Source organism: Malania oleifera, chromosome 11 (genome assembly GCF_029873635.1).
Source record: "Malania oleifera isolate guangnan ecotype guangnan chromosome 11, ASM2987363v1, whole genome shotgun sequence".
Classification (NCBI taxonomy): Eukaryota; Viridiplantae; Streptophyta; class Magnoliopsida; order Santalales; family Ximeniaceae; genus Malania; species Malania oleifera.
This window is the reverse complement of record NC_080427.1, coordinates 20,636,019-20,649,569: the sequence shown is the minus strand read 5'-3', so window position 1 is coordinate 20,649,569 and position 13,551 is coordinate 20,636,019. Positions and strand designations below refer to the sequence as shown.

At 35.2% G+C, this 13,551-nt stretch overlaps 1 protein-coding gene across 5 annotated transcripts; it reads right to left on the bottom strand.

Moving 5' to 3' along the window:
* Positions 1-7,694: 7,694 nt before the first annotated feature.
* LOC131167917 (protein NONRESPONDING TO OXYLIPINS 2, mitochondrial-like) lies at positions 7,695-11,660 on the bottom strand. Of its 5 annotated transcripts, none has more exons than XR_009140186.1 (4): positions 11,117-11,655; positions 10,924-11,042; positions 9,923-9,990; positions 7,823-7,992 (listed from the first exon to the last, which is right to left on the bottom strand). XR_009140186.1 is itself a non-coding variant. In XM_058126991.1 (4 exons), exons 1-3 carry the CDS (start codon positions 11,278-11,280, stop codon positions 8,321-8,323), a joined length of 303 nt encoding a protein of 100 aa, XP_057982974.1. In that variant the 5' UTR covers positions 11,281-11,660; the 3' UTR covers positions 7,823-7,992; positions 8,299-8,320. The 5 variants fall into 5 exon arrangements, 3 of the variants coding, with proteins under 3 accessions (XP_057982973.1, XP_057982974.1, XP_057982972.1); XM_058126991.1 differs by lacking the exon at positions 9,923-9,990 and adding an exon at positions 8,299-8,340 and having other exon boundaries at positions 11,117-11,660; XR_009140185.1 differs by lacking the exon at positions 7,823-7,992 and adding an exon at positions 8,299-8,340 and having other exon boundaries at positions 10,870-11,042; positions 11,117-11,658.
* Between the last annotated feature and the right edge of the window lie 1,891 nt (positions 11,661-13,551).

Below are 13,551 nucleotides of genomic sequence, written 5' to 3'. Positions count from 1 at the left end.
TATCTCCCATCATATGCCTTGAACATCCGCTGTCCAAGTACCATTTATCTTTAGATGGAGTGGTCCTAAAGCAAACCTACAAGAAAGGATTTTATGTTGTTACTTTTGGAACCCAAACTTTCTTAACTTTCTTTAAATCTTGTCTAGTTTTAGCATTTATCTTCCATTCATTTTTTACTCTAACATACTTTTTCTTGAGTGGACAATTAAACATTATGTGACCTTTATTTTTACACATGTAGCAAGTAGTATGCTAATAAATGTTTGTTGATAAAGTACATGCATAATGTTTAGATTGATTTACAAAATATCCCATAAACAAGTTTTTTTTTTTGGTGTTCCATTGTAACCAATTCCTTCTTTGTTGTTTGCCATCCTTTATTGTCCTACCATTTTTTCGAAGTTATTCTTACCCTTTTTTTTTGGATTACGCACCGGGTATCCACGTGTCCGTTTTATGGTCCACGTGACTAATCCTGCGCCCCTTGAAGTTGACCCCACAACTCCAAAGAGAGGGTAAATTCAGGAGTTCAGGGGTGGAAATGAGCCTAGGAGGGTTTGAACACCTGATCTCATGAGAGGCACTCCCACAGCCCACACTACCACCTGAACCACACCCTAGGGGTAAGTTATTCTTACCTTTGGTAAAGCTGTAGATGACCTTTTCCTTTTCTTGAATTTGGTCTTTAAGATCATTTGTTTCTTGCACTCTCTTACTATCTTCATTCACTTGAGACTTAACTAATTTTTGAGACAAGTTATCTACTTTTTTCTCAAGCTCTTCAATCTCTAAGTCTTTTTCTTTTTCAACAAGTTTTGAGGATTCAATCTGATTTCTAAGTGTTTCGTTTTGTTGTTTCAAGCTTATGTTCCTCTTTGATACGTGAATGAACTTATTATGGAGAGAGATAATTCAGCTTGAAGTTCTTTATAAGAAGGCATGCTTTCACATGAATTACTACATGATTCATCACACGAATCTTCAGAGAGAGAGAGTAGCAAGAGTTTACCTCTTCGTTATGTGCCATGAAGCACATGTTTGCTACTTCTTGATCGTTTGACCCGCTCTCCAATTCACTCAAACTTGTGTCATCCCAAGTTACCTTCATTGCAGACTTCTTTTTCCTCTTTTCTTTTTTGATTTGTGGGCAGTCCGGGTTGATGTGTCCGGTGGATAGCAAGTGGGAGGTTCATTTTTGCTTTTGTATTCCTTTTTATTACTTTCACCTTTTTCAGCTTTTGATCCGTTGTATTTTCTAGTGAATTGCTTGTTTCTTTTGAGGAATTTTCTAAGTCTTTTAGTTATGAGAGCTAAGTCTTCATCTTCTAATTCACTAGATTCATTATCATCTTCACTTGAATGTTCTTTCAAGGCTTTTAGAGTTATAGACTTCTTATTCTAATTTTCAGTGCTTCTTTCTTTCAAAATCATTTCATAAGTTAAAAGTGATCCTATGAGTTCATATAATGAAGTTGTTTTGAGATTTCTTCATGGTTGTGGCTTTTGGTTCCCAAATAGGTGGAAGTGCTCTTAGAATTTTGCAAATCACATGGATGGAATATGTTTTTCCTAAGGCACGTAGTGAGTTTATGATATGTGTGAACCTAGTGTACATGCTATTGTTATAGTTTCATCAGAATTCATCCTAAAAGTTTCGTATTCACTAGTTAACATATCAATTCTACTTTCCCTAACATCTACTGTGCCTTCATATGTTACCTCTAATTTATCCCAAATTTCTTTAGCTGTTTTACACGTTATTACTCTATTGAATTCATTTGCATTAAGTGCACAATATAAGGCATTTATTGCACTTGAGTTAATTTGTAGCATTTTGTAATCTAATTCGATTAGTTCTTTATCTTCTTTAGGTACTTCTTTTCTGTCTACAAGTTTAGTAGGAATCAAATTTTCATTTGTAACAACATTTAATGCTTCTAAACCATTGTTTGAAGGTAGATTCTCATTCGTTGCTTCCAAAAAGTGTAATTTAGTCCACAAAAAATGGGTGGCCTAGTTGAGGATTGACTCTCACCAAAGGGAGCTACTCCTATTTGTGCCATCTATATCTTTATATAGCTACTTGTTAGGTTTTTCTATAACGCGCTCTGATACCAATTGAAACCGAGGGGGGTGAATTGGGTTATTTAAAATTCCTAAAAGTCTTTTTATAAGTTCTTGATTTTTTTATAATTTTTTAAAGACTTCTTATATTCTTGTTGATTAGGCAATCCACACAAACACTAACTTCTTCTATTCAATCCGCAACCACAACATACACAACCAATTGAATAACTATTCAAACCAAACAAACACCATACAAGTAATTAATATTAACTTTACAATATTCAGCGACCCTATTTATAAATGTGCAAGTCTTGTAGCTGGCTTTTGAACTGAAAATTTAAATAACATCCAAACTCTTTTTCAAGATCAGAATTTAAATAGACCTTTAGCTAATAGGTTTTGGGTTATTAACCAATCAACGTGCTCCCTTACGGTTTCCGCAAAATGTCAATTAACCAACGTACTCCCTTTCGGTTTTCGCAAGCCCAAGAACAAATTAGGCGTTGGTTTATGTAATTTCCAATATGTATTATTTTTATAATTGAAAGAATTAGAACATCTACGCAATTTATATTTTTTTTAGAAATTTCACTATACCTTGTTCCTTCCGGGTGGAACAAAAATCTTTACAATAACCAACCTTTTTTTTAGGAAGAGAAACCTCTTCAAGCAACAACCTATGCTTGGTCCAACGATCCAACTATACCTTGAACCGTCAAAAATCAAGTAAAAAGGAAATGGATATCTGCATACAAAAACACTCTCAAACATAGAGCAGGTTGTACAAGTTAAATCTCAAACCGTACTTCAAATCAAGACTAAATAGAAAACGTGAAACTCAAGGTTTAGAAGTCACCAAAGTTTCTTTCTTATTGATATAAGAATTTTAGATGCAACTCAGAATCAAAACCTCTCTTTAATCCAGCAATTTTGCAGAGTTTTCCCCCATCAAAGGTGTGATGGGCTTTAGGAGAGTTTTAGCATAAAAATCATGCATTGCTTGAATGTATTCTTCATTTAGTAAGGAAGGTATTTATAGACCTTTTTAGGGAAAAGTTTCCTCATTTAACATGAAGCATTTAGATAACTTTTCAAAAAATATTAAATTATAGAATTAATTTTGAAAATCTTCCATTTAAGTAACTTTTCAAAAAAATATTGAATTATAGAATTAATTTTGAAAATCTTCCATTTAGATAACTTTTCAAAAAAATATTAAATTATAAAATTAATTTCGAAAATTTTCCCGCAAGTTTGAAATTCAAAAGTTCTCTGCAAAATCAGTCGGCTGACTCACTTGACTGGGTCACTGACTCACTCGACTGGGTCACTTTTTGTACTAGTCAGTTGGCTGTGCAGTTCTCTCTTTTCAAATATTTTCTATATCTGATTTCTTTAAAATCTAATTTATTTGAAAAACTTAATTATAGCCATTCAAAAACATTTTCAAGAGTTTTTTTTTTTTTTAAGTGCTGGTCTCTAAGTTTTTGTATCTTAAAAAGTTTCACATATCTAAATAATGATGACTTGAAGTACTTACAAATATCTTTCTAAGAGATCTCCTTAATCACTAAATCTTACAGCCTCTTAAGGTTCAGTATTTACTTCAAAGTCTGCTTGGCCTTTAAACTCTTCATGTATCTTTTATTTCTTCAATGTTTTGAGAAGCTTTCATTTGATTGACTTTGATCTCCAGCTTACTTCCATGATTAATCGTGAGTGTCTTTTTACTTAGGCCTGAATTAAAACCATTCAACAACGCATGTTAAAACATCCTTCATTTTGTTATCATCAAAATAAGATTGAAAAACCCAGTTAGGCCAACAGTACTATATGATAGCAGAACCCTGATGACTTAGTTTAGTTTTAGAACACGGTACCGTAGCTGTCAGTTTAGATTAATGTCATCACACATCTCAGATAGAGTGTTGGTGAATGGATAGTCGATTGAACCCAGTGAAGAGTAGTGTGCCCCCTGGCAGTACGGACCAGACTAGGTAGGCCAATCGTACTTACAGACGTGTCAGTTTTGGCTTAGTGTGGTAGGCCAACCATTGCTAGGTCCCGCCTACGGATTGTATAACTCAATCATGTGGGGGTAATACATGATATCAACTAGTTATCCATCTAGAAAAATTTTTTAGTACTATACAGATATAGCAGACAATTTACATTCATACAGAAATTTATCATGTATAGTATGTTTATGTTGAAACATGATTTCTTCAGATTTATATAGAACAGATTTGCCTGATTTATCAAATGTAGTTAATTATGTACATTATATGTGTATAACACAATAAAGCTCATGTTGTCACACATTGATGCTAATCTATCCCACTTACTTAGAGGTATCTCACCCCAGAATTCAAACATTTCAGGAAATCTAGACCGACGTGCGGAGTGAGCTCCGAGATAGAGAATACTTTAGTACTGCCCTAGTATTAGGGTAAGTGTTTGAGTTGGGACTTACGTTGGCGTAATCCCTAGGATATTTCTATGGATTTTGGGGTTGTATATATATTTATTTATTTATTTATTTCTTTATTTATTTATTTATGGAAACAATAGAACTCTGTTATTGTATATAAGATTTGGGTATTCATGTTTTTCGCTGCATCGATAGTATGTATGTATGGATAGGTATATCCTCAGTATATATATATATATATATATATTTATTTATTTATTTATGGAAACAATAGAACTCTGTTATTGTATGTAAGATTTGGGTATTTCATGTTTTCCGTTGCATCGATAGTATGTATGTATGGAGAGGTATATCCTCAGTATCCCACTTTGGGTCCAGGTTGACTTTGTTATATTTTGAGGTATCAGAGCTTATTAAGTAAAATAGAATATATATATATATATATATATATAGCCAGAATTTTCGGGTCATTACACTTCATCTATCTCAATCACACTATGCTCTCACTATTCTTGAACGCTCTAACATGGTTGATTGTAAACCCATGAGTACACTTGAAGTTAAAACTAAACTTCCTCCCAATGACACTCCCATCAACGATCCTAGTTACTATCGAGGACTTATTGGTGCTTTACAAAATCCCACACTCACTTGTCCTAACCTTTCATTTAGTGTTAATTATGTCTCACAATTCATGCATGCTCCCACAATGACACACTTACAAATGGTTCACCATATCCTATGGTATGTCAAAGGGTTAATTGGCATGGGGTTACATTTTTCTTCACACACTACACTTGATCTAGTTGCTTTTTCAAATGCAGATTGGGCAAGATATCCTACAACGAGACGATCAACCATGGGCTATTATACATTCCTTAGCAGGAACCTCATCTCGTGGTGTGCAAAGAAACAATACACCATTTCATGTTCAAGCACGGAGGCCGAGTACCGTGCCATGGCCAATACAGTAGTTGAACTCACTTGGATCACCTTTATCCTCCAAGACCTTCAAATTACATTACCGTCACCTCTCATACTCTACTGCAACAACCTTAGTGCACTTCACATGACCGTTAATCCTATTTTCCACGCTCGCAGCAAACATATTGAGCTAGATTATCATTTTGTGTTGAACATATTGCACATGGTCTGCTCATCACTCAACATGTCTCAACCACTCAACAGGTTGCCGATCTCTTTACAAAGTCAATGTTTAATTTAGCTCTTCATTATTTTCGTACCAAACTTTGCCTCCAGAATCGGCAAGTTTTGCGGGAGGGTATTAGCAACACACTCCCCTCAATCAATTCCATCCATGAAGACATCAATTCCACCCTTAAAGACACTTTAGAAAATCATGAAGAAATTAATTTCACCTATGAAAACACTTCAATTTCACCCACATGAAGAAATCAATTCCACCCATGAAAACACTCCAATTCCATCCATGAAGACACTTTATTAAATCTCTCTCCAATTAAAGAAGAATTCAAACATGCAAACCATTACTGCACACTTATTGAAGATATGATTCCAATATTTAAGGAGTTTCAAGGAGTCGAATTTTTTAAATTCAAAATACCACGACTATATCATTCATCCCCTATAAATACCACCTAAGTGTTCACGTTGCCACATTTTTTGAAATAATTTTTTTTTTTTTCAAAATTCATTGTGTTTCTAATTTTCTTTACTGAAGAGGGATTGAATCTGAATTTGAATGGATTTGTACAAAATGTAATATGAAATTATACTAAATTTTGTCTAAATTCATTCAAATTTAAATTCAACATCCAAATTACATGCTTTTAAATACAGTTTTAAATTATTTAAAACCTAGTGCCCATGATATAATATATCAAAAATTATATGATAAATTATGAATTTGGATGAAGGAATTGGAGTATATAAATAGAATTTTTATCATAATGTAAAGTTTCAATACCATTTTTACTAAGAACTTAAAATGTTAGATTATAGACTAACAATGTATATCAAGATTTAACAAAATGGATAGTTATCAATCATTTAAAAATGAATCACAGCACAAATATGGTATAAATGTGCGAAAAATTGTAAGACATGTTGAAGCATAGATGCCACGGCGCACCTCCCGAAACAGCATGCATGTATCACGTACCATCAATTTCATCTGAGAAAAGTAGCACCTGCGTTACCAATATATTCTCATTCACATTTTACATTCGATCACTCAATGCTCAACATATTCAGATTTAACAATAAGAACCTTTAAAAATCTATTCTAGTTATCCATGTCACTTCCACTAAATTTTGATCAAAATAGTGGATTAAGAAAATTCATTTGGGTCGGGCTCGTCTGACATTTGTAACCCTAGAAAGGATGTGGAAGCTCAGGCCTTGAAAGGCTGGTGAGTGGAATGATGCTGTTGATGCAGGAACGATGAGGCACCTTGGAGACTTTATCGAGGATCAGATAAAGCTTTCAGGAAATTGGAAGAGAAGGGAGTATCTCCTTTGTTGATGGAGATAAACTTCACATGCTACAGTACCTATATGGGGGGTTTACTCAGAATTTACCTCTTCTGCTGAATATCTGATTGAATTCAAAGACCAATTATAATCTAAAAGGTTCTATCCTTCAAAAAGTTACTATAAAACATGTTTCTGTGTTTCCGTTTGCTGATATTTTACTACAAATTGGGAGAAAGAAGCTGGAGAAATTTAAAGGGTCGCCATTCTACAGCTAATCTTCTTCTAATCATCTGTAATGCAATTAAGCTTAAGTACCGTAGCTGGTAAAAGGTCGATTGATCCTTTATGCGATATTCTTTTGCTGAACCTCCAGTCCCTGTTTCTTATAATGACCTTATTATGGCTACTATTACATAGCACTCTTTGCCTTCCTTTGGCTAATAACTGCTCTCGATTCATTAGTGGCTCCAAGGCCTCACCAACAAACAGAGACAGGAAAAACAGCTGGGATGTTCAGGAAAAAAGCTTGGGATGCCTTCCCCCTTAGAAGTGCTATTCTCCGCTTCTTCTAAACCAAGCAGAGAAACCTTGGCTGGATAAAGCCAATGCATTCATCTGAACCATCTAGTTTTGCTTAAAGATAACTAGTTAAACATTCAGTTCTTCCAGTGAGAAGAAAGTATATCATCTACAGTAACACAATGGCAAGCTCAGAAAATGCAAAGGACAAAAAAGGAGTCATCAAGCATGCGGTTTATTTAATTCAAAGGAAGGAAAGGTTGACCTTTGTCAACTGAACACATAAATATAAGAAATAGATAATGCCACTTCTTCATATGGTTATTTACCACCAAAAAAAAAACCCATTTAAGAATCAATAATAATTGCTTCTTTCTATGATTCAGGTAGTTTTACAGACAAAGAAATGATTGTTGAGATCTACAAAAAGCTTGCTCTTTCGAATCAAATGAAGAAAAACTCCTTGACATGGCAGTAGTCTGCTAACAAAGTCACCTTGGAACTGATAGACCGAGCTCTAACACAAAAAATAAAAAATTAAATCAGAAACAAATTTGCAATAACAAGAAATAAATATGGCAGTCAGAACAATTAGAACACTACATTGAACAATTAGTGATCCATACACTAGCACTGTTAAGGTACATGCAAAATGATAAAATTAACCCCACAAAGTTTTCCTAGATTTATTGCCCATAGATTTATTGCCCAAGAATACCAAAATGGATAGTCGTCAATCAATTAAAAACAAATCACAGCACAAATATGGTATAAAGGTGCAAAAAATTGTAAGACATGTTGAAGCATAGATGCCACAGCGCACCTCCTGAAACAGCATGCATGTATCACGTACCATCAATTTCATCTGAGAAAAGCAGCACTTGCGTTACCAATATATTCTCATTCACATTTAACATTCAATCACTCAATGCTCAACATATTCAGATTTAATAATAGAAACCTTTAAAAATATATTCTAGTTATCCATGTCACTTCCACTAACTTTTGCAATTGTGAAATCAAGATGTTGAATAGGGGTAATGGATGTTCATTAGAAAAGCATACTTGTAAATAGATGAGCAAAACAGAAGACTCCAAAAATCTAATTGCTGAATCTTCGAAGGCATTTTCTGATCAAACAATCCAAACCACATTCTCTATTATTGAGCTACTTTTCAACAACTTCATTTAACCAAGTTGAAGGCTAGCGATGTTGTCAACATTTGTGTGTGCCATGTCCTGATTTGACAAGATGGTTAAAACCAAGTAGTTTTGTTGTGCGATTAATTGGTTGACCAATTCTATATCATGCCCCATGTGGATCTTATAATTTATAGATATAAAGAGGCACCAAAATATTTTACTTCTTACCCTTTAAATGACATGTCAGTTCTATAATTATTTATTATGTAATCTATCAAGTTCTAAACCAAAAAATAAGTAAATTATTTATAACCTAACTATTGGCGATGTTTCGAGTTTCAAAAGCAACAGCGCTTTCATCAGATAAATTTAAATTGAAGGGTGTTAAGTATAATGGGCTTATGATGAGATTAATTGTGAATCACCAACAGAGGGGTGGAAAGAATAAAAAGATTAAAATTTTTGCAGTTCATACAAATTTGGGCATATATATATATATATGTGTGTGTGTGTGTGTGTGTGTGTGTTTGCTGGGCATGGGGGTGGGGATGGTGGGACCCTATCAATTTTTAGAAAAATCAGGTGGCCATGTCCACCATTCCCACCCCCATGCCCAACAAACAAGGCAAAAAGTCTTAAATTCACCTTTGCCCCTTCTAATCCTCTAGATTAATTAAGACACGTGCTCACAAAAAGCGTTCAGTTCCCAGATTTAGGAAGGCAAGCAGTCCAGATATAAATTTACCATTACTGCTTGATTAATGATACTAAAATGTGATTAACATTCTAAAGATAGAAATATGAACAAGAAAAAGTGGTTGACAGAGTGCTGGCAAAATCAACTATTTTAACATCATCTAGATTTTAAAGCTCATAATAGAATAAATAGAACATTTGAAAAACCCGTCATTTGTTTAGATTTTTATTATAACTTTGACTTTCAAATTAAATGCATCTGGAGAACTTGCCCTGCAAGAATTTTCTAGTAAAGAATTCTTCTATATCTACGGTTAATTGAAGAGAGAAAATGATATGTTAAAGTCCAGCACAAGTGAAAAATGAAGCACCATATAAGAGAACCATGAATCAAATAATTCATAAAGTGAAATCAGGTAGCATGCTTGATAAGATACTTCTGGCAAAACAATAATTTGCATGTCCTAAATTGACAAGGTGCCATCTATCTTCCTGAACAGATGTAGACACCAGATATAGAAAATTGTTACAACCATAGATAAAAGGCCATATGCCCTGTATCTGATGGATTTCTAAGGATTTTAGGACTGTTAACAAAGCATTCATACTTGAAAATGACGAAGGGAATCATAATTGGCGTGTCCAGTTTATTTCTTTCAAGCATTGTTTCATGTGCCTGCAGGAACCAAATATTTCCAGTCAGATGCTGTCAAATACTCCATCAATGCACTTTAAACCCCCAAAACCAGTTCCCAATTATTTACTCACAAAGTGTCTTTAGCATTATGATTACTGAAGTTCCAACCTAAACGAAAACTCTGATAAAAAAGTTGGAAATTGGTACATCACTGTATAACCCAAGTTTTGAACTTAGTGTTTCAACTAAATAGGTGAAAATCTATTAAGCTCAAGAACTTGACAATAAATATCCAACCCAAGTACATAAAGTTTCAGAGCAATTTGGTTGGAAATATGGATTCGTGAAAACAAAATAACTAGCATTATGAGATTTTATGAAAGGCATGTGGTCTAATGATCTTATGCCTTGCAAAGCAATCACAACTAAATTTTTGAACTAGTTAATTGTCCCTAGTTATCATCAAGCAAATGCAACCTTACTTCATTGTTTATACCATATCTTCCCACAATTCAAAAATTCTTAATGAACACCCAAATATCAAAATGAACAAAAATATTGTCAAAGTATTCTGTTCATTATAAAATCATAACATGGTGAAATGTAAAGACTCGTTTCATCACACATGAATTAATTCTTGAATTCTTTTGGAAACTTCCCTATTTTCCCCAACTACAAAAATTTCAACAGAAAAAATATGAATAGGAACTTTTCACTACACCCTTGAAAATATCAATCCATGATATTCCTTCAAACAATACTGTCATGATACATTGTTAGTTCTCCAGTTTCAGTTTCCAATAACTTAACTCATAGTAAAAGAAGAAAAAAACACCTATCAGTAGACACGGGAGTAAATAAAATTCAAAGGCGCACAAGACTTCATCATATTCATAGGTAAGAGATGCAGCGACTCACACTCAAAAACATTTAAACAGTTTTAGAGGCCGGGAGAGGTACGGCAGAGTGTACCCTGTGAAAGAGCTCTGCAACTCCTCGAGGTAGAGCTCAGGCACGAAGTCATCCTTGCCACCGCTACAACACTGTGCAGAGGCAACATAGACTGCACACAGCCTAGCTCCGATGGAGACCTAACAAAATCAGAAAATTTGAACCCATAAGACACAACCCAGAGAGAGAGAGAGAGAGAGAGAGAGAGAGAGACCTGGCGAGGGAGAACCGGCGAAGGGGTGACGCGGAAGACCTGGTCGGGAGTGGGGACGAAGGGGCAGATCTGTTGATGGAAGCTGTCCGGGGTGTTGATCTGATGACGGATTTGAGGGACTGTAGGGATGCTCTGCCGAAGAATCTGTTGCATGAGGACGCCATTAGAGAAGGTTGAAAGAGATGCACAAAGTGTTCTGCGGCGAGGTTTGTATCACAAGCCAGAGAGAGACTGTGTGTCCGTTTGTGCTTGCGTGAGGGACTCACGTTCGCAAATGGGGTTCCGCGTGGGGCGTACGGCTGAGATAACGAGAAACAGAGGTTCGGGCCGCTGGGATTGTAACGAGAAACAGAGGTTAGGGCTGCTGGGATTTGGGCGACGCCGCGACGGTAGTGCGGCAGCTTAGGGAAGGGGGTAGGAAAGAGCGGCGGCTCAGGGAAGGGAGGCTGCTGGAGGGAGTGCGGCGCTGAGAGAGAGAATAGGGTTGCGAGGGGGAGACGGCGGAACCTGATAAGAAGTTAGAATAGACCATTTAATCTCTCATATCATTTTTAAAGTGATGAGTGTTCAAATTTTTCGTCAAAAAAATTGTTAAAAAGTAGTGACACTTATATTTGCACTCAAGTGTACATTTTCAAATGATGGTGCAAATATCAAAGGCCTATGATGGGGATTAATATATCCTACCCATTTCCTTTGCTAATATGGTGACATGTGGATGACTTTCGATATCCACTCTTTTACTGATATGGTGACACGTGAACAATCTCTGGATTTCAACTTTAATTCATAACTATTTTGCGAGAATTCATGGAATTAATGGAAAATCATACTTGAAAACTTTCGATACGAAAAAATTTAAATAAAGTATTAAAACAAAAAGACTCATGTGGGCCCCACAAGGTCTTATGGGCTCCCACACGGATGAGAACTCCTTTTGACTTATGTTTGTATTTAATTTGTAATATTACAAAATAATTTAGCTTGCATGCGTATGTCTAGAAAGGGACCTAATAAGAAATTAGGGGAGAGAGGTGGGGTTGACGTAAGGGTACTTAATAAGAAGTTAGAATAGACCATTTAAGCTCTCATATCATGAGAAGGTTGAAAAATTATCACACTTCTAAAGTGATGAGTGTTGTATATTTATAATAAATTAAAGGTTATATTGAATAATTACATATTCAAGTTCAAATTTTCAATCAAGGGGAAAAAAATGTTAAAAAGCAGTTACACTAACATTTGCACTCAAGTGCACATTTTTCATATGATGATGCAAACATTAAAGGTCTATGATGGGGATCAACATGCCCTACCAATTTCCTTTGCCGACATGGTGACACGTGGATGACCTCCTGATGTCCACTCCTTTGCTGATATGGTGACATATGGACAACCTCCTAATGTTCACTTTAGTTCATACCTGTTTTGCAAGAACCCATGGGATTAATGGAAAATCATACTTGAAGACTTTTAGTACGAGAAGATCCAAATGAAGTATTAAAGCAAGAAGACCCATGTGGGCCCCACACGACTCCATTGGGCCCCACACGAATTGGGCCTCCTTTTGACTTATGTTTGTATTTAATTTGTAATATTGCAAGACAACTTAGCTTGCATGTATATGTCTAGAAAGTTGGAGCATTTATTTTGTTAGTAACTTGTAAGAGTAATTAATGTATCTCGTAAGTTGGTGTCTTTATTATTTGTGTCTTCTATGCTTGTGTGGGAATTGTTAGTTGTTTAATGTCCTTGTCCCCCCATGATAGCTAAGCTTGTTAATGCTTTGTCCCCCCTTGCTAGCTATATATATCCCTTCATTGTAAAAATAAAAGTTAAGCTAAGTTCGAATGTTGAACAGAATTCCATTATTGAGCTTGAAAGCTTGTCCAATCTTCTGATTGTGTAGTGTGAGGCTACGTCGTTCTCTCTGGAGATCAATTGGTGAGAGACCACTATCTATCCAGCAACTTCATCTCCATCTCCTCCCCCTCACCCACACGGCCACTTCTCCTTCCACACCTACACGGCCATCATCCCTTCACTCCATTGTTGTGTTTATATTGGTGATTCAAAGCTTGTCCGATGAACTTATGGCGTAATCTAACTACGTGTTGAACAACGTAGAGTCATCCAATGAATCTATTAGTAAATCAATATTTATTTAAGCCCTTATTTTATATTGTGCAACCCTTTGCTTGAAGCCTAAAATTCTTTATTTGAATAGCACATTTGAACCATTAGATTTCAATATTGATACTTGCTAGTTAAAATCAATTGCATGATTGTTAACTTGGTAGCTTAGAACTTGTAATCTTAGCTTTGAAATAACATCTATATGCATCAGACTTGATTCTTTAGTTAGTAACTCTTGGGACTTATTTTCTGAACACAATCATACACCTTCTCAAAAATCCAACAACATGTGAAATGAA